The sequence below is a fragment of the Lasioglossum baleicum genome, chromosome 14 (genome assembly GCF_051020765.1).
Source record: "Lasioglossum baleicum chromosome 14, iyLasBale1, whole genome shotgun sequence".
NCBI classification, from domain to species: Eukaryota; Metazoa; Arthropoda; class Insecta; order Hymenoptera; family Halictidae; genus Lasioglossum; species Lasioglossum baleicum.
Genome location: NC_134942.1, coordinates 9807085 through 9829573, shown reverse-complemented (window position 1 = coordinate 9829573; position 22489 = coordinate 9807085). Strand labels below are relative to the sequence as shown.

At 40.0% G+C, this 22489-nt stretch overlaps 2 protein-coding genes across 3 annotated transcripts in view; one reads left to right on the top strand and one right to left on the bottom strand.

The window, feature by feature from the left end:
• LOC143215535 (aladin) overlaps positions 1 to 22489 on the top strand; it is a 54362-nt gene that overhangs the window by 23427 nt on the left and 8446 nt on the right. The window contains exon 3 of one of the 2 annotated variants that reach the window (XM_076437727.1): positions 11547 to 11701. The exons of the other annotated variant lie outside the window; for it this stretch is intronic. Within the exon in view, the coding sequence (XP_076293842.1) occupies positions 11680 to 11701 (22 nt within the window). The 5' untranslated portion in view covers positions 11547 to 11679. The remainder of the gene's footprint in view (positions 1 to 11546; positions 11702 to 22489) is intronic. 2 annotated transcript variants of the gene reach the window in all.
• LOC143215527 (uncharacterized) overlaps positions 1 to 22489 on the bottom strand; it is a 49467-nt gene that overhangs the window by 21742 nt on the left and 5236 nt on the right. The window lies entirely within an intron of this gene.

Genomic DNA, 22489 nt, shown 5'->3' with positions numbered 1-22489 from the left:
ACATGCAAGTGTACATCTCACCCCCGTCAAGATTTCGCAAGGGGTAAAAGAACAATAATCCGTTTAACGTTATCCCCCGCAGACGCATGATTTGATTATAGTGTTACACTGTGAAATTCCGATGTTAACGTGCTCGCCGTCGCGAGTCCACGCCCGACGATATATTTTCAACCTTTCTTCGCGGAACTTTTCCCCAGGTTACATTGTCACGCTATAAAATCATCAAAGTTTAACGGTTGAGGAAATGTCGTCGATCCGACGCACGTGAAACTATTCTAAGCGGAAACAATGTCTCTAGAAAAGTTTAAATGCTTCGCGTTCGCTGCCTGTACGTTCCACCCCTATACTACTGTTATCTCTTGTGAGTTGCAACCGTGGAATGGAATTCCTGCGGCGTCTATAATTATTGTTAAAGACGCCGCTCTTGTTGGACAAATATGTGTGCCCGTAATTATGAAGGTGGTCTGAGTTTAAATTTAGATTTCAATATAATGACTAGACTGCGGATTTTATGGATTTATGACAAAAATGGGCACGAACAATTTAAAACAGTAGTGGTATCGAAAAGATTTAGGCCACCAATGTACTAGTATCACCTTGAGAAGATAATTAAAAGAAGAATGAAATTTTTATTTGGCTCCTGCGTCTTGCAATCAATGCAAACATTTTTAAAGTGAAACTTCTTTGTTGAGGGGGCTAGAATTTGCTAGCGTTACGGAAGTGACCGCGAATAACCTCCAATAGTTTGACATAGTAACATTTTCATAATTAATTTACTAACTTTAAAGACTTCATCGGTGAACTTTTAAGATTAGTAGAATGTAAAATGAAGCCTTGGCTACATTCCCATTTCAGTTTTATGCAGGTTTGATGCTTAAATTGTTAGTTATTAACAAATTTTGGAGAAGTGGTATGTTATGTATGTCTGTCCTTGTCGCACAGTTTGACCCTCCTTGTCTTACGCATTATGGAATAACTAATTAACCAGAGTTAATTTGTGAACATTTGCAATTGGATAACATAGAATCAACCTCCAGCTACTTTCACATGCAGTTTCTCATCGGATTTTGTTCCGACTGAAAGATTTATAAACAATTATCCAAATCCTTGTTCTAAACTAACCTGAAAAATTTTGACTGGTGTCAGGTAAGTAAAAAAACACACGCGTGGAGAACCACGCGCGGCAGAAGTGAAACTTCTTGCAGTCTAGTAATGTCCTAATGAAGCGACAACAACATCAGGAATAACTCTCGATGCAGTATTTGCAAGTCATTTAGACAAAATTGAATCAAGAATATTTATATCATATTTTAGCTATCACAAGCCAATTGTTTCAATGATAGAATAATAGAAAATCATAGAACATAGAAAAAAATAATAAACGATCAAAATTTGCGACGCAAAGAAGGAGAGCGTATGGGAAATACTATGAACTATGTCTCTTTCTTTCCAATATGCTCTCCTTCTTTGCGTCGCAAATTTTGATCGTTTATTATTTTTTTCTATATTCTATGATTTTCTATGATTCTATCATTGAAACAATTGGCTTGTGATAGCTAAAATATGATATAAATATTCTTGATTCAATTTTGTCTAAATGTCTTGCAAATACTGCATCGAGAGTTATTCCTGATCTTGTTGTCGCTTCATTAGGATTATTTACCATTTCCAATCTTAATTAACTTCTAACATTACTGGACTGTAAGAAGTTTCACTTCTGCCGCGCGTGGTTTTCTACGCGTATGTTTTTTATTTTCCTATAAAGATCCGCAGTCTAATAACGACTGAAAGGTGAATTTCGACTTAAATTGAATTCCTGAGAGTTGAATTTGAATTTCGATTTAAATTGGGTTGTTGAGAGTTCAATTTCAAGAACGACTGTTGAGTCGAATCTCGAGTAAGTGATTCGTTTTTAAAAGAATGCTTCGGTTATCCACTGTACACGATTGCCGTATGTTACGTATTTGCGAGATCGTGGGTCACCAGTGACTCAGCGAGGATCCTTCATTCATAAATGACATTTTCACGACGAACCGCAAGAATCAATAACAGTTATGAAACACTCGCAGATGTCATTAACCGAAGCGATAAATGCGTGCGTGACGGCCGTGGTCTTATCGTATCGCGGGTCACCAACGTATCGAATACAACTATTATCCACGCTCTTTAGCATTTTCACTGTTCAGATGCACGGTATATCTACGAGAGATGACGAAACCTTTCGTATCGCCAGGCTAATGCATATTTATCGTGTGCGAACGTGTATATCGGGACTTAAGTCACTGCTGACCCACAGAGAACACGCTTTCTTTCGCCTGATCTATTCGCCGGAATTAGCATTTGTCTGACGAAACAGTTCATGTTTGCCAGTGACCATTGTAGAATTCTACAGCACGTGCCCTTCGCTCTTCCGAAAGATCTCTGTGAATTTTCTCCTAACCTTTTCATATCGAAAACAAATGGAACTGAATAACAGCGAAATTCTCTTTTCCATATGTATAACGCTGCATTCTAAACGTTGCCATAACTTTTGGCATTTATAGCTAGAACGATAAGTGTCGGAATAGTACGGACAATAGAGCAGGTGTCCGAGGAGTTTCGCGAGACGGTTGCATCCAAGGTTGAAAGCTTCGCTGCATAATAAGCGTGGATGTTTACCGGAACGACGTCGAATCGTCATTGATCTGCGTGAAAAGACATCGGCGAGGAGAGTTCAGTCGACGTAACAGTTCAAAGCGGAAGAGGGTGGATGCAGAAAATTTTCCAGGCTACCGGAAATGCGGCTGCGCGAACCAACGATCGGCTAGGCAGTGCAAAGAACGTGTGTCGCCTTGTGCTTTACGCTGTGCACAGTGCAATGGATCTACAATGCACTTCGGGACACCCTGCGTGCGCGCGCGACGGGCCGACTGCATCGCGGCGCGCGAATTAATGCAAACGAGATATGTACAGGGTGTCCCAAGAATGTGTCTCCTTGAAAAGAGGATGATTCCCAAGGTCGTTCGAAAGAATTCGCAACGCGCTTTGATTGGTCTGTCTTCTTGACAGTCTGATGCAACGATGTTTTAACAGTACAGTATTTAAACCAGTATTTGAACACCACGGTATGTAAAACATTTCGCGAATGTTTCATTCACCGTCGTTTTCGCGAAGAAAATAATTTTCTATCTGATACGGGTCCTCGAAAATTTATTTTCAAACGTTGAACGTTGTTTCAAACTTTGCGTCCTTCGTTGACAGGCTATATATAATACATATGCATATGTAATATGTTTACCAATCCCGTATCTGCAGTTTATCAGAGTGTTCATTCATAGACGCGAGAAATGCAACATTTCGTAAACTATCGAGTTTTCTATTACCTCAGCCTATTACAGGCTCGTGTCATTCTCCTTGCTGTGGAAACACGAAGATCAATTGTACAACAATAGGTTTCCCAATTTATTTATACACAGTCTGCCGAAAATTCTGGATCTGAAAGTTGATTACGAGCGCAACGAAACTGTTTCGATTTTTGGGACCTTTCTAGCGCAATCGTTCGACGATCAGCGTGCTCGAAACTGTGCAAAGCTGATGATGATTGGCAGACAGAGAGACTGGGGAAATGATTGACCGATGGAACGTGACAAATAGAGGAGCGGGTTGGAATCTGTTGCCGGGTGCAGCCTCGAATTCGGTCTATGACTCGGCACTGTATCATCGATGAAAATGGAAAAGCGTCTGCGCAGTAGGACCGGCTGCTGGGAAAGCGAACCTGCCCTCGATACGTTTCCCAACCCTCTACAACCCCTTCTCTCTTTATTTGTTCCTTTGTCCTCCCGGTTTCCTTACCCCGTTTTCTTCATATCGCTTTCTACGTTTTAGCGAACTCTGTCTCGGCCCGATCCGTCCCCCATCGCGCTCGAATATCCGATTCCACGATTTCAGGAACAGTTTAAACGATAGTCTGCGCCGCCATTCCCCAAATAAGGGCTGAAACTCCGATCAACTCGTCCCGCAGACGAATTCGTTCACTGCGTCACATTGAAATCTGAAATTTCGACCGCTCCTCGGATTTCCTCGGCACCCCCATCGGGAGAACACGATTTAGAACGCTCTGCAGATTTTTGTAGAATGTCGAAAGCGACCGCTGGCAAGACAATGATTCTTTATCTACATTGTAGAAACATCACGCAGCAACAGCTACCCAACAGCGCCTGACAATCGACTACTATCGAGTTCGGCTCCTGTGCCAGGGTTTGGCGTTACGTAACACGCCCACGCACCTAAATGTTCCGCAAGGAACGCCGTTTTATCTATATTTACCGGGCTTATCTTCCACGCGAGCTATAAGTCAAGTAGCCTAATGTGAGTTCTCTTTTTATTTTTATTCATTTTGGATCGACGAAGGCTGCTACCGCTGACAATGGGATTTTATTTGATCCCACTTTCTCGAAGTTCGACTAAAAAGTTGCACAGGTTGAAGCAGTGACGCCAGATGAGGGGAGGGAGAAGGAATCGAGGGGAAAAGGCTCTCTCTCTGCCAGTAATAGTAGTGCTAGTAGAGGGGGACACGTTTCTACAACACATTAGCGCATTGTAGAAAGCAACAACAGAACCAGCAGACGCATGGAAAATTTAGGAACTCGTATCCACCAGCACAGTTTGAAACCTAGTGAATTATTCGGTTTTTTGATCAGAATCTTGCCGATGATTTATGATCATGGTATTCTTCTAATCAATTCGTTCGGCAACAAATACGAACGAAATATCGCCGATATCTCTGTTTTCTTTATCTGTACATCAAATTCGGTATACCCGATAACGAACAAACATTATTCCCCCGTGAAAAACATTTTTGTTTTCCACAAGGTTTTATGTTTATGTAAAGTATATCCCACGACAGAGTAATCCCGTTTCGCGCAGCTTAGAAGATGGCGGGGGCGCAGCGAGCCTATCATCTCTCACTTCACTACCCTCTCTCCACTTTCTGGAACCAATTAGGGCGAAGATGCGCAAAGACGAACGAAAACTGGTCTTTCCGCGGGGTTACTCTCTCGTGGGATATACTTTAACCTCTCGTCGAGTCTGCCACACATTATTGATCGTCGGCGTGCTTATCGTTACAGGAATTCCAGATAAAATCGTGATAAACCATTACGAAAATAACATTTGCACAATGTGCAGAAATAAAATTGGATCGTGAACAATTTTTGACAAAATTTCTTTCCACATCACGCAGTAAACTGGTTGCTCTAACTTCTAAGAACAGTTCAAATCGTATAGTCCAATATTTAAAAAATTATCATTTTTTTGAGTATGTAAGACGTTACGCAGTGGAAAAATGCTATAAACAAACATTGTTAATAAACTCACGCGTAAACGTGCTCCATTTAGCTCCGAACGACCATAACGATCGTTTTGACTTTCATAATCAATGATTAACAGCAGTCAATGAGTTTCTCTGATAAGAAGTCTGTGCAGTGTAGATCGAATTAGACCGTGTATCGTGTTAAATCGTTATCACAATGTTATGCAAACGGATTGTAAAGCGGAAGTTTTTGCAACGAGCGGAGTAATCGCTCGATCGTTTGACCGAAAAGGTTACTAGATCGCTTGAAACAATATTCACACATCGCTTTAGAATTGAAGATTCAATTTACTTCCACTTTACTTTTTTTCTGTTCGTGGTTTTTACTAGAAATAAATGTACGGAAAAATTGTGAGAATAGTTGCACGCGATACAATTCTCTATCGAATCGAAAATCGATAGAGCCGGTAACAGGGCAGGTGTGCGAATCTGTTGATCGGCGATCCTCGCGGTAAGATGATCTTATAAGGCGGCTCTCGCGAGGAGACATAAGTGATTTGGAACGTGGGACTATTATAGAACCGGCTAGCTCCATTGTCGAAAACATAGGCCGACTGTGTTCCCTCTCCACTGGGGAGGTGTCTACATTCGAATCCGTGACACCTTCGGCACAATTGCCACACAATCACCTTGCCAAGTCAGCTTCTTCATCATCCCCTTTGCCGCTTAACCCTTTCGGGCCTGTCCCGGACATGTACGACGACGCGGCGCACATGTTCCTTCGATTAACACTATCGATACATGCATCGAACTCTCTTTTTCATGGCTTCGGAGTCGGTAGACAAAATTCTTAACTCCAACTCCTCTTTTTTTTTTACCTCCGACTCCGAATCTAACTCCGACTCTGGCGCCGATTTCGACTCCGACTCTCCAAATTGAAATAATATGTACTCAAAATAATTAGCACATTACCGATCGGTGATCATTGCATAATTTTGAAAAATCCATGGTACATGGATAAACACTTTTTAATGGAACCTTCAATAATAACAGCAATTATCATTGTGAACTGACAGGTCACCCTCAATAACGTCATCTAATAGTTTCGTTTAAGATTGCAATGTAAAAGAAAATTTCTATGCTTTCTTTTGGTACAGCACAATTATTGAAAATCCTATTAATAGGCTTCCGGTAGGTAAAGTGTTAAGAGTTGTAATAAAACTGAATAAATATTATAGTTGAAATATTGTATTAAGGGGGTAGTACACCCTGGATTGTAACTAGAAAGGGGCTAGAATCTTACTAGAAAAATGGGTTTGCGCCCATCGATTTTTTGTCCTGATTTGAGCAAATTTTGGGCTGGGTGAGGGCTCATTCTAAACAGGAAGGTTCAACGCAGTGCGCTCTGGTCATCATGGCAGTCGAAAAGTCTTTTAGAGACAGAAAAATGCATTGAAATCTGCAGGTTTTTCCCTAGATTTTTACTCTACTTTGGGCCCTCATATTATTAGATATAAACATAATCTCGTTAAAATCATGACCAGAGCGCACTGCACCTAACCTTCCTCTTTAGAATGAGCCCTCACCCAGCCCAAAATCTGCTCAAATAAGGTCAAACAACCGAAGCGCGCAAACCCATATTTCGACCAATTTTACCACGTTTTTATTACCTCGCTTTCTTGTTTGTCTGTTTGTTTCTTCGGTGGCAAATTTTGCAATTGATTTTTCTAGTAAGATTCTAGTCCCTTTCTAGTTACAAATCGAGGGTGTACTACCCCCTTAAAGTCTAAGAATATGGAACAGATAACTCTGATACAACACAACACGACTGTTACTTTCTCACTTTCAGGAAATACTTAGAAAATACTACTACCATAACTTTAACTGTTTCTCCTCTACATAGTGCCGAGGTATACATATACAATACGTCTATAGTGTAGATCGAATATTAGCAATTTATTTATGTATACATAAATCTATTATTGATTTATAAACAAAAGAGCCAGAGTTGGAGTCGGAGTCGATATATTTTCTTCCGACTCTGACTCCGACACCCGGAGTCGATATACATATGTATAGATTTTTCTTACTCCGGCTCCGACTCCAGTGATCAGCAATTACTCCCAAACTCCGATTCCGAAGCCCTGCTCTTTTTACACGATTTTCAACCAACACCATATAAAACACTATTCTATTCGAATTTTGATTTGCAGTTTCAAACGTGTGCAGAGAAAGTTCTGTCGTATTTAAAATAAGCAGCTCATTTTGCTTGTAAATCGAGAACACATGTTGCTAGCGAGTCAGGTAAACTCATCTGAATAATTGACGATGCTGTTTGAAATGGAGCTTAGTCCCCACATTTTATAGCAGAGGTGAATGATAAAATTGATTAACGATTACGTATATTACAAGGTACTTGATAGCGTAGTTTGCACCTTACGGTATGATACAGTTCATTTCAGAACAAATATTAGCTCGGATGGAAAGTTCTGTCCTACTTGAAATAAGCAGGTAATTTTGATTATAAATGAAAAACAAGAATTGACAGGTTATCTGGAAGATGGCGACAAGTTGTTAGAAACAATGGAAATTACATTATTGAATAATATTAGACATGTATTTTTATAAATTGATTAAAATGTTCTTTGAAAAATAAGACTGAACTTTCCCCCCTGCCTAGTGTATCGACATCTTCAATTTTTCAACAAAATTTTGAATTTCCGAAAGGAGCAGGCGGTTTCGCAAGACGTCGCCAATTACAGAGCACGAATGGTTAATTGAAAGGAGTCCGTCGTTGGATTTCCGGGCAGCGGGAATAATAAATAAGCGAGTCGATAATGTATCTCGGTGGACACCGGTACGGTTCGATCGATTCTGTTGCACGTGAAAAATTGAAGAGGATGCATGGATTCTTTCAGTCGCGGAAACGAGAATACTTGCGGAAAGTCGATGCTCCGCTTCGAAGACTTTTATAGAAATGTATCATCCAGTTGTTCGCGGACGATATCGCCGCAACGATAGGAAAGAAGAAACGTGATCGAAGCTGATTTCACTCGAGATAAAACTCGATTAAATATTTTATCCGGATTTAAGACTCGGCCATTCGCGTAAAAGTTTCGGGAATCAGGAATCGTTGGCTAATTAAGTTCATTCGTTTATTTTTACATCTGGATAGAAACTACATTCAAGGTATCCGATGCATACGTTAAGCACAGTAGCCGTGAGCAGTAGCTCGTGATAAAATTACTTTGCACTGCAAACTTTGCACGCATTGATATCCTCTACAGAGGGTAGATAGATAACCTTGTCCACCTAAAACATCTTCGCTACAATCAGAGTCGCGATAAAATATTTAGAAAAATTGCACCGTGTACCAGAGGAAGCATCGAATGCTAACGGTAAATTTTACAACGACTCACACTGTGTCGAACAACGTCAATCCACGTGATAAATGAAACTGCAGATTTTATTTTTCACGTGAATGCATAAAATCCGAAGATCCAAATCGACTTTCGATCCTTTCCGTTCGAGTTCGCATTCAGCTTTCAGGAACCGGAGGAAATTACCGGTGGAGAAAAGTGTCAGTATACTAGTCACGATCACTATGGTCGTCTGCCCACGCTGTTTGTCGTGCACGAGATACGATTGCTGGCTCAGGCCACACGTTCCCGTAAATCAATATCTACGTCTGGCGACTTCCTTCCGTTTGTACGCGCGATCATGAAAAGTGCATATCGCTCCGGTGACCCTGAATTACCAAGCATATTCAACGCAATAAAAACCACCGCTCACAGTTCCATGGACTTCGGATTATCTGCTGCTATGTGTCACCGTTCAGACGTCTCCGCGAGATCGACTTCGTTACACCGTCTCGTTCATAACTTTAAAACATTCTATCATATTCGAAAAATAGGATTTTCCGTTTCTCTGCTCTTGTCGAAGTAAAAATAGGGAAAATCATACGGCATGTGTACACTAACGAGCGTAACTGATTCAACACACTTTCAATCAGAATAACTTTTTTATGAATGGAACAAACGACTTCAATTTCTCTGTAAGGCTAGAAGAATTAGTTTAGTAAATGACGTCTAAAAAATATTTTGAAAAAATGCATTTGGTCGGAATTGCGAAAAAAATAGGAGAAATTGATTTTTACTACTTTTTTAGCTGGGCTAATAACGAAAATTTAAAAGATGATATACGCTCTGAAAATTTCATTGAAATTGGTTAATTGGTTTACGAGCTATTAACGATCAAAAGTGGGAAAAATTGCAATTTTCCAAGACTTTCGGCCTTTTCGCCACTTTTGATCGTTTATAGCTCGTAAACCAGTTAACCAATTTCAATGAAATTTTCAGAGCGTATATCATCTATACGAGTTGACCAAAAACACATCTTTTAAATTTTCATTATTAGCCCAGCTAAAAAAGTAGTAAAAATTTATTTTTCCTATTTTTTTCGCAATTCCGACGAAATGCATTTTTTAAAAATATTTTTTAGACGTCATTTACTAAACTAATTTCTTACAGAGAAATTGAAGTCGTTTGTTCTATTCATAAAAAAGTTATTCTGCTTTAAAGTGTGTTGAATCAATTATGCTCGTTAGTGTAATATGTTCTAAGTTCGTAGGATCTTGTTTTCGATGTCGATGCATCCGCCAGGTGCAATTGCATTTTACGGACGACTTTACCGAAGATGATACGAAAAGGAATTTCCTCGATAGATTCCCACTCCTTAACCTAAAGTCCTTCCGACACACTCCGTCCAATCAGCTACATTTCCCCACCTATAAATCCACCCTTAAACATTCGCGAAGAAACCAAGATGGCAATCACAGAATTATATTGACTCCCACTAATATTCGGACGCTCTTAAGAAGACGATCACTTTTTCAATAATTGGACCATATGATTCGAACTTTTTCAGAAGTTAGAATAATTTATTTGCTGCACGACGTGACAAAAATTTTTTGAATAAAATTGCAATTGTTCGGAATTGTAGAGAAAATAGTAAAAGTTAGAACAATTGGTCTTTGTCACGCAACGCGACAAAAATATTTTGAAAAAAAAATTGCGATTGATCGGAATTGTAGAGTGAATACTAAAAGTTAGAACAATTGGTTTTTGCCACGCAACGTGACAAAAATATTTTGAAAAAAAACGTGGTAAAAAATTGCGATTGTTCGGAATTGTAGAGAAAATACTAAAAGTTGTATTTTGCAACTTTCTTATGTAATTGCAATTTTTGGAAAAATCTCTTTTCACAATATCTAGTGAACCAATTGCTCTAACTACTCAAAAAAGTTCGAATCGTCTAATCCAATATTAAAAAAGTTATCGGTTTTTTGAAAGCGTCCGAATATTAATGAAAGTCACCGCGTATTGTGTGTTGTGTATAGAGTTGTGGTTTGTGCTTCGAAAATAGTGTTTCCACGGAGTGAATCTTCTGAAAAATGTGTAAGTGCCTTAGCTTCACGAATCGTCCACCGGTTTCTAATTCCTCCGTCCGTTACGTGTAATTATTCAATGGTCTAATGGGTTCGAGAAGTCGTAACTCACGGTGAACGATCGCACGAGATCAGTTGGCAGTGCTCGGGCTACTTGGTCCTGTACTATTGCCAACGGAAGGGTTGGTTCATTGAGTTCATTGAGCACGGTTTAGCAACACTTCTTCAAATATTTCGGCGATGCTTGCCGCCACCGAAATAGCTGCATGAATTTCTGGCCGCTGTAAACGCGCACGGACCGTTCGAACTCGGCTCCGTGAACGATGGAATCGTTCGGAATCGCTGTGAATGAGTTCATTAACGTCTCGATCAACGGGTGGAAACGAGCATCAAAGTCTCGCCGCGATATTCAAAATCTTTCTGGAGCTGGAAGCGGTCTTTGATCTGGCGCGTTTGATCGAATCAAGTTTGTAAGCAACTTCATAATTTCAATAATTGCAAAATGAAAAATATAAAACTGGTCATATGACGGTAGTAGCAGGTGTAGTGTTAAGAAAGAAAATGAATCTCTATTTCACTCCAATTTGTTGCAATTCGGGTGGAACATTTTTAGTTTGCATAAAGATCCGTTGTCTACCGAGGACCAAGGGTCTACGCATCTTAATAACAATATCAACAACTCGCGGCGTGCGCGTGCATACGGCGATAAAATATATTACTTGTTATCTAAGTATAAAAACCAGAAAAGAATGGACGGTTTCACACCCTCCGGGCGAGTTGCGCCCGACCACTGACGGAATACCTGAAAAGGTTGTTATAGCAGACAAAAAACGCACACGGATCAGCTCCGAACCGGCCGATTATAATTTACAACCTCCGCGCTCCGACAACTTCAACCCCGACAGATGGACTACACGTGCGACAGACCCACCGAATCAGATCGATGGGATTATACATATGTATATGTAAGTACATACACACATACTTTTCTATTTTATATATCTGTGGTTGTAAAGAAAAACGCCGCATGTCACAATTTCAAAAAATTTGAATTTACGCTTTAATTGAGCTGTAGAGTACAAAAAAGTCATGAAAATAAATTCGAAAGGTTAAAAAAAAATAATGCTATTTAACCGATGTTCTATGTCAAAACTTTAAACGGCAATATCTCGAAAGTGAAATTATGTGACATGCGGCATTCTTCCTGACAACCACAGATATATAGATACATTATTTATTTAATGAAACTGAAAATTTAGATAGATAGTTCAAATTATACATAATAATGCAAATTACGCCTCGTAAACGTAAAAGTGGGACTTTTGAGGGAGACAGCGGTCGTGATTGATCTTTGATCTGGCGCTTTTCACTACTGAAAACCTCTAATCCTGGAAAGGAGAACACCCTCATAAAGCAGTCAATAAGGGATCCATAGCAAGCAAGTCCAACTGCACATGTTGCCACTGTGCTCCTCAACGTCGAAAAGGTCGAACTCGAAAACAGCCTGTTCACACGGTGGCGACTGTCAGCAAAAAAAGGGTCCGGCGACCGTTAATAAGGGTATATTAAACGTCATTATTGGCTTGTACCATTAAGCCGGGTAAAACGACACCAATCCCGCCGAGTGTTGTCACAACACGTCTTTCTCTCGCCAGATATATCTACAGAACCCGGAGTGTCGCGTTACAGAGAAAGTTTCTCGGGGGCCACCGGGGCATTTTCACGTTTTTCCCAAAAATTCCCCCTCGTATCGAATATCCCCCGTGGTTATTTGTTATTTCAGTCGGATACCGGCCACTCCCCGAGGACACTTGTTTCCACGAGAACGAGATTCCTTCGTTTGTCTCGGGAAACATTGGGAAACACTACCAAACCCTGCTGGAATTCTAGACCCTGGAAATGGGTGAGACTAATCTGTTTTATGGTCGCTGGGAAAGCATAGAAGATGTTGGGAGACAGTAAATTGACACTCACTCTTTGTATAATATGTATAAGCAGAGTTGGGCAGAAATTTAATCAACGATTGACGAATAAATTTCTACTTCAATCGTTAATCGCAATTAACGATTACATTCCTTTCAATTGTAATCGCCAATCGGATAATTGATTAATGATTAACTGCTGAAATTCCGAAATGAAATACGGAATCAAAGCTATATATGAATACATACTGACAAAAATGTAAATTGAGTTTAGGTTTATTGTCATTTGGTCTATAATATAAACTCTGCTTACGTGCTTTTATGTTCTTTTCCGACGATTTCTTTTTTTAATCAACGATTGACGATTAACTCCATCAATCGATTGAATCAATCGTCGATTTTTTGATGATTTCCTTTTAATCAACGATTGACAATTAACTTCATCAATCGATTGAATCAATCAATCATGATTAAAATTTCAATCGATTAATGCCCAACTCTGAATATAAGCTATATATGTATTTGGTAAATTCAAAATGGGAAATTAAGTCCCGACTCCTCTAACATTCTTCCTTTCTCTCATATTATTCTCTTCTCTAGCGTCCAATCACTCTGTTTCTAGATCTTTCCAAATTCTTCTTCGCACACATACACGCACAGAAAAATTAAAGTGTACAGTTCGAACAAGTTCCCTTCCGTAAGATTTTTCTCTATCTAATTTCATTAGCCTGGAAAGAGAAACAGTTTGATCGGAGATATATCGAAGGTTCAGCTAACTCGATTTTCTACCGCCATCTATATCAATTCATTGATCGGTTTATTCAATTACGGGGTTACGTACACCTCGGGACAGTACTGTTAGATCTCACAATTTTCTTCTCGTCGCGTGCAGGCGCTGCGTCTCGTTGATTAATTACCGCTGTAGCTGGAAAATGTATAATTCTAAAATTAATTACTGGGAGACTCGGGAAACTTTTCCGAAAAAGAAATTCTACGACAAATGACAGACGGTGCCACCCAAAATAAATGTCGAATGTTTTCTCGGAGTCGGGTCATTAATCTTCGAGACGTTCTCGGTACTAGCAGCTAGAAACATTAATGAATCATCGACAGGATCGGTTGAACGTTTCCAAAGGATTGAAATAAGCGTTCTAATGATTGCAAGGGAAAATATGCAACGCACTGCTCGACGTAGAAAATGCGAGTCTCCAATTGGCAATGGGGAGAGCCGTTTCTGAATTGAAATTAGACGTCGCAGCAATGCAAACAGAAAAGCACAAAAGAAGAGCGTCGGAGAGGAACGGCGAGAGAGGGAGCCCGGACCCTGCCTGCTAGATTTGGCAAATAGTCAAAAGTTCTTCAACCTTTCAGGACAAGGTAGAGTGGAACTGCGAAAACTAGTCTGCATCCTCTAGTCTTCATCCCGGCGACGCGACGAGAACTGCCAAACTACCCTACGTAATGAAAGAGAAATTTCTCTCGCGTGATTTTCGTAAAAACACAAACAATCTGATAGAGGCGAACTTGGCTGTGCAAATTTCAGAACTTCTGCATGCTGGTAAACAAATTCATCTCATGCGATTAATTGTTTACAACAAGAATTCTATTGGTTTCACCTTATCTCTTCAAGATAGAATTATTATATTTGAAGAGTCTGCTTTGTACTTCGATAAGAAACCTAAGAAAATATTTTCCGAGACAGCAATGTACGTTTTTATATTTAAAAATGTGGCTGGCTTGCGTTGTTGAAAGTGCATGACGCGAGTTGGTAAAGTTTAAATTATATATTACGCAGTTCCTCGTTATTATTTCTAGACTTTCCACGAATTAGTTTTCTGATAAATAGAATTGTTAATTACGTAAACGGGTGAACACGTGAACGCGTTCTTATGCACATTTACCCGTATATTGCATCGACTTGTGAAATAAACTGCAGTTATGTGGTCGGTGACTATGCCTAAGGCTTTATGTAACATAGATCCGAGATTAGGTGTCTTATATATGAAATACGAATCAAAAAAAATAAGAGAATTCATAAATGAAATAGAATGTGTGTTATTTCATGGTCGAACAGTAACCAAGGTTATAATAACGAATAAAAGAGAAAAGAAATCTTCTTATTATAGTTGTCTGAATAAAAGATTATTCGAACATTGCGTAAACCTCGGTGGAACGCAGTTACCAACCACGTTTTCAAGTTCCATTGAAATCGGTACGTATATTACACCATCCCATTATGAAATCGATCCTTCCGTTTCCTGCACCGGTATGTCGGTAATAGGGCGCTCAATTTGTGCATTCCAAATTGTTGATATGGTTTTATTTTACGATTATTGATGTAATTAAAATAATTTCATAAGAAATGATTGTATAGATACCTGTAGTGGAGCACATATTGCAATAGGAGCTGCACAAAGTCTAAATAAAATCAATCTTGACATTTTTAAGGCTCGGTAGGTTTAGTGTTAAGACGCTGTGCGTCGAGGCCTGCTGCGTAGACGCTTGGTCATCGTTAGACAGCGGATCTTTATGGGAAATGGGGGTTTTCCATCCGAAATGCAGCAAATACGAGTGAAACAGAAATTCATTTTCTTTCTTAACACTAAACCTAACACTAACGACCAGAAATGACCAGTTTTATATTTTTCATTTTGCAATTATTGAAATTATGCAGTTGCTTCCATGGAAATTGATTCAATCAATCTCTTTATCCAAGCACATCTTCTATCTTCTATCTATATAATAAAAATCAAATGCTGTTCGTTGGTCACGACATCACGGGAGAACGGCTGGACCGATTTGGCTAATTTTTTTTTTAAATGTTCGTTGTAGTCCGAATCAGGTTTATTTAAAAACATTGGAAAAGTTGCCCGGAAACATGAAAATTCGGGAGAAACTAAAAGTGCTTTTAATTTCAATACAACAAAAAAAAAAAAAAACGAACGTCGTAGCTTTTAATCAATATTTCAATAGAAATTTACATTATCGACGTCTGTTCGCATTATCGACATTATAAACATTCACCAGTTAGTTAATTTCGACTAACCCTACTCGCGAAGCGAGCGAGCAACAACACCCCTCTAGTACTGAAATAAAATTTCCACCAAATCTAACTAAATGTATTGAGAATGGTTAAACTTTGACAACTGAATTTTGGCGAGGTTGCTGCTGGACCACTGTCGAAAAAGACGTCGAGAGATCGAGACGGTTTCGAAACCGGTGCGGTAATCGTTCGCGAATGTTGGCCGCGGAAACCGCGGAACCGCGTGTGCACACGTTCGTCCACCCTGCCCGCGGGATTCCCCCGTGTTCGCGTGTCAAACGCGGCTCGGAGTTAAGTATAAAATGTCTCGTGACGGCCGAATGATTCGAAAGCCGAATGGTAGATACCGAGGAGCATGTGACGGGGACCTCGTGGCCACTCACGTGCTATTCATAACCTGAACCCGAGGCCGCTCGTTCCGCACGCAGTTTTCAGCTGTACATATTAGAAACCAGACGCGTCTATGCAGCTCGGCGCGTCGCGGCGCATACACAGCGCCGCACCGGCATGCAACGTGCATTCCCACGTGCGCCGATTTTATCGCGACCGACGACCAAGTGTAACCGAATCGACACTCTATCGGAAACGATAACGAATCGATCCGATCGTTTCCGAGATTTCAAGGTCACCTTGAAGCCTGCACCTCGAGGAAAGTGATAGATCGACAGCGGATTTTATACATCTCTATGAGAAAGATGAGTAGGTGTAATTTAAAACATTAAAGACATTATAGGAATTCGAAAATACTTCTATATTATTTTAACATATTACGAGAGAAAATGTATTTCTATGTGGCTGTGGTCTGTTCTAATTCTGGTGGAAAATTTTTATTTTGCATAAAGATCCGCCGCCTAGTGATAAAGCAACGAGAAGCTCGTTAATCCGTTGCCTTATCATTTTCTTTATGGTCACAGCGATTAAAACGTAGTCATCCCCAACAAATGTAGAAAAGAAAAGAAAATCTATGTTCTTTGTACGGCTACGTTTATTTGAATGCTTAAATGTTCATTACAGACGAATCAAATTCGATTTCATTTGAAAAGGAACGTACCTATAACATTCATATTTGTTAGACGCGAGTGTCTCTCGTTAAGATACGGCAAGGGGTTCAGAAATGATCAACAATTATACGCGTTGTATAATAACATAGAATTTTCGCTCATGAACGTTACTTTATATCTCCTATATGTTTAAGATTCATCTACCGTAACGTGATTCATCGAAACTGTTCCTCCCGCTCGCATGACTTGATCAAATACTCCGTTCAAGACCGTCTGCCAAAAGGATGACAGCTCGATCTCGCCAAGATCTCTCGAATTCGAATTTTCAAATTTAGAGCTGCTCATCAATTATCCATTCCTATGGCGCTTTGTTCTTTGAAGCGGGAGACTGAATGAACGAAACGATGGTCATACGAATTGTTCATTATCACTACTAGTAAATCTTCGTTACCAGTCAGTAAATCTCACCTAGCCAACGGTGCACCGTAAAATCTGGTTGCGGCATATACGAGCAGCGTCGCGGCTTGACAAGCTGCACGTACCCCGCGCAAAACTGCACTTTATTACCGTCGGCCTACGAACTCGTTATGCAATACGCCGGGGACAGCGCGTAAAGAAGGTCTACGATCCAACGAGACACGTGCAGCGACTACACAGAAAACGTTGTCGCCATACACGCCATAGAAAAACCGGCTTCCGGTTCTTCTTATCGGTCCTCCGAATGGCTCTCACACTTCGGAAACGCATCTTTTCGTCGTCTGCGGAATTTCTCCTCGTCCCGAGCGAGCCAGTTGTAATTTATCCAGTTGTGCTCGATCTTTACATGTGCTTTGTAGGAGTTGAAGTTGAATTTCGATATAAATCGGGTCGCGCTGAGCGTTCGATTTGAATTTCGATTTAAACATAATCATTGAAAGAGTTGAAAATTTGAATTTAGATTTAAACATAATCATTGAAAAACTGAGGATTATTTTTCGATCGGGTCTAGGACGAAACACCACCTTCTTGCCCCCCAATAAAAACACAGTTTTCTATAGCAAACGTGGTCCCATGACGTAACAGATTCACATCCGAATCGAACGTTGGAGTTTACTACAACATAGCTATTTTTAGTGTAGAAATTGATCGAACCTAGCGCTGATAATATTTCCAAGTTTATAATCATTGAAAGTTGTATTTGAATTTGGATTTAAATGAGTGCCCGTAATTATAAAAGTGGCTACGTCATATTTAAAGGAAAAGGATATTAACCAGCATGGTTTATGCGGGTTACATAAATAATGTAATACCACATTGGATGTTACGTAAATATTTGATCGAACCTCGGACGACGGGACTCTTTTTACGATTCCGCAGTCGACGGTGCTTAAACAAATTGGAATCTGTCAATCTAGCATTCAAAAATACTTATTCCAAAGAATCATCCAACACATTCCTAAGAAACCTTCCCGAGGAAACCTTTTCTAATATCCAAAAAAAAATCCTCGTCCACGAAGGGCTGACCCAAGACCTCTCTTCCCGGAAAAAGAAAGGAAAAAAGAAAAATCGCCGACGAAACCGCGGATCATTTCGGTAATTCATGCACGGTGGAGAAGAGGGCATTGTCTGCGAAGATCGTCGACGATTTTTTTGTTTCGCTGAGCGCGTCGGTGCACCGTTGCATCCACGTCGAGCCGAGCTATTCGAGAATCGATAGCGAGGCGTGAACCGAGACTCGGCCGGTTACGTAACGAGAAATGTGGCCCAATGTGTTCGGTCGCACGTGCGTCTACGCGTATTCATCCTCATATTCCTGCTGGTGCTGCTGCTTTGTCAATGTTATACTTAGCACCTCTCTCTACGCTGGCGACCATACTCCGAGACGAAAGTTCATGACTGACTGTCAGCCTGACCCGCGTTCCAGTTTTGGAGACAGAGAGAGAAAGAGAGAAGAAGCCTATTCTGCGCTGGCAGCAGACGCGTTACGTATGCCGAGTCGATGCACTCGCGAAAATGAAACGCGATCGGCTCGATGATTTTCATTGTTCAACTTTTCTTGTCGATCTTTACGCATTTATAGCAAGATTGAGTAGATGACATTCAAAATGGTTGAAAAGCTTTTCAAATCGGTGACGTCAATATACCGGGTATTTCACCTAACTTGACCACCTTAAATATCTTTGTTGTGTTTTAAAGATACGTCAAATGTCTGAAGGACACAAGTTGAATGGTAAAATGGGGCTCATACGATACCAACAAAATTTTTGTTTTCATGTAATTCTTTTTAGAGATATGAAGGTATTTAAGGTGGTCAAATTAGGTGAAATACCCATTAACGAGAGGAATAACATTCAATTCAGTTTCGATTTCTTGCAATCGATGCAGACAATTTTTATTTCGCATAAATATCCGCTACTGAATCACATTAATTCACCCCGATCACATAGATTATGGATCTTTATGCAAAAGGTGTTTACGCATCGTTTGCTTGGAAGTGGAATTGGAAATTACGTCTCCGTATTTTTACATTTTTTAAACGTTTTTACTGCTTCAAGTTTCTGATTCAACGTATCAGATTCGCCGCCCACTGATCACAGTATTTTCTCCGCAATTTCGACCAAACGTTTCACGAGGAATCAAGCCGGATAAATCTGGAAGTTCAGAGAATGTTTTCATCCGTAAAGAGTTTGTGTAATATTCGAGTTGGAATGCGATTGCGTGCCTGGATTTGTGTTAAGAGGATTCTACCTCGCGCGAAAGCGAAACGCGAGTAGAATAGTAGATCGCATACCGGTAGAATTCAGTAGTGCAAGACAACCATTCAAGCTACTCATCGGTTCGCCGATAACCACCGCCATGGAATCCAGTTTGAAGATGATTACGAAGCACCGTGATATTCTTCCACGAAATTGTCTAGTTATAGAACACGCTCGTGAACTTGATTATACATTATCCACGCTGCTTGGAAACGTTACCAATCAGTCGCATAGTTGATGGGGAACATGCTTTAAATCAGTAAAATTCTGAAAATTACAATTTTCAGCCTATTTTTAACTTCTAGCTTGGTGGAAAAACGAAAGTCGTTCATGGCCCGTTTCTAGAGAAGTTATTCCGGTTTAGTGTGCCATAAATTATATCTGTCCGACCGTACATAATACGGTCACCCAATTATGTAATCGTGACTTTATCGATTCGTGAACGAATATTCGAGGGCATTGTAAGAACAGTGAATTTTATAAAACGATGCCTCCGCTGTTCGTCGAACCGGGCGCCACCCTTGAAATATTAATTCCACAAAATGGAGAGTAAATCGACTAGCGCTTGTCCGATTCTCAGAGGATCACTTCATTAAACTTCGAGGTAACTTCTGCTATATACTCAACTGCTAAGATCATTTCGCGAACTTGCGTCGCTTACGACGCAAAGTGAAACAGACCAGAGCGTTAAAAAGTTCCGTCATTCATTCTACAACGGGAGTGAGAATAAACTATAGAAATAACCAGACATCCTATGGAAATTTCCGTTGTAGAATTGCGAAACTTTTCTATGTTTCATCTGAACAAACCACATACATATTATCAATAGACTGCGGATTTTTATGCATTTATAAGTAAACAATTAGACACATTAGAATCAAATTTTATTTTACTCCTGCTTCCCACAATCAATGCAGACCATTTTTATTTTGCATAAAGATCCGCCGTCTAATTATCGATTATCAAGAATCTCACTAAAATTATCATTTGAACAATGAAGCGTTCATACATGTCTGTCTACGTTTCATCTGGCCGATCCATTAAACAATCAATTACTCACGCTTTACAGTCAGAGCTGTTTTAACTGAAAAATTAATCATTTTTTCCAACTTGGAATAGTTCCATTCTGCATGATTTTTAAAATTTTAATTAATTGAATACCAACATGTTTAATGATGTAAATTATATTTTTCATTGAACATTATGAGTGCTAAGGGTTAAATAATAATTTCGGAAGAGCCGGTGAAGCAATTCGCTTCGAAGGATCATCGACAGTCGCCAAGTTTTCCCTGCGAAAGACATTAGATAATTGGGCGATACGTGTGTCGGCTACATTCCCATAGGGATCAATGTGAACGCCATAAACTTCCACGGGACCATGTAACTATGCTGGTCCGATAACAATGGAGGGAAGCCCGGTGTTCAGCTTCGAATCACTTTCGCTCTTCACTCGATTTGGCATCAATATTATCATACACTGTCACTCGGTAATAAGTTTCAATTCTGCCGGGAATCCCAGCTCTATTATCCCTCCCCTTCATCGACAATTGTAGGGGGATCGAGTCGATGGCATAATATTCTTGTTACTGGGTACCTGCACTTTCATGGTAGCATTCATTCCAAAGTTCGAGCACGACAACGATCGAGGCGCGACGGTTGCTCCTATTGATTTGCTTCCTCAACCACCCCCTTTTCCGTTCGACCATCCCTCTCCTCTCGCTTTCTCTCTTTCTCTCTACTCTCTGGCAGTGTACGAGGATCTTTGACCCCCCGGCAAGAGTGTGTTCGCGGAAAAAGGTTCTGAATGTCAAGGGTTGCAGATCCGAGATTGCTGGCGAACGTAATATTTCGGGAGTGTGAGCAACCGTCTGACGTCTCCGACGATCAAAATTGATCGGAACCGCCGTCTAACTGAGTATAGTGATTGGAGGAACTGAGAGATCAGATAACTATGCCCCGAGTATGATTTTTATTCGGAGGTTTGACACTCCTAGCTATTAAACCTTTGCACTCGGAGCTGTTTTAACCTTTATGGATATCATACTCATACGATACTTAAATGTTCAGTAATTGTAACATATTTAATAATCTGAACAATATTTTAAATAATGGCATAGCAATTTTTAGGGGTGTTAAGGGGGCATGCGTTAACACTTTACCTACCGGAAGCCTATTGATAGAACTTTCAATAATTGTGCTGTACCAAACGAAAGCATGGAAATTTTCTTTTACATTGCTGTCTTAAATGAAACTAATAGATGACGTTATTGAGGGTGACGGGTGAAGGTTCCATTAAAAAGTGTTTGGCCATAGATTTTTCAAAATTTTGCAATAATCACAGGCCGGTAATGTGTTAATTGAAATACTTGACAAATCAGATAGGCGGGAAATAAATTGTACAGGGTGATTCAAAAATAGTGTTATGTAGTATGTTTCTATCAAGAATAGGAAAACGCTCTAGTTATTTCGAGATAAGATAAGAGGCGTGTTGTTAGGTTAAACTAGATCCGCCGAGAAGTCGAAAAACACTGATCAAAACAGTCGGGAGAGAATCAAAATCGAATAAGATCAATCGAGGAACGAACTATCTGTACGTTTTGTTTGCCTGAAACAAGAATTCCAATTTGTGTGTTCTGGTTACGACAGCGGGTCAAAAACTTATCCCTCGGTTCGTGAAGCTCGAAAATACCCATCGAATGCCAAACGAAGTTTTAACTCGTTTCAACTAAATTAACTGTGAAATAATGGTAATCTAAAAATAGAAACGTAACTAGGCAATTGCGTCAGAACTGTGTCGAACATAATGTACAAAAACGGAGTTCGTACATAAAAAAGAGAAAGACGTATTATTCGTAACTTATCGGAGTGATTAAACAACGAAGAAATTTTTTCGTTTGCATAATGACCGGCGGCGGTCTGTTTATCGGATAAGCAGAGAATAAATTATGCATATACGTCCGTTTTTGATCGAAACTGAATGACTATAATTACTGGAAAAACGGAAGTTAATTGCACAGCTACTTCGAAGGCTAGCATAATGAAAGATGCGTGA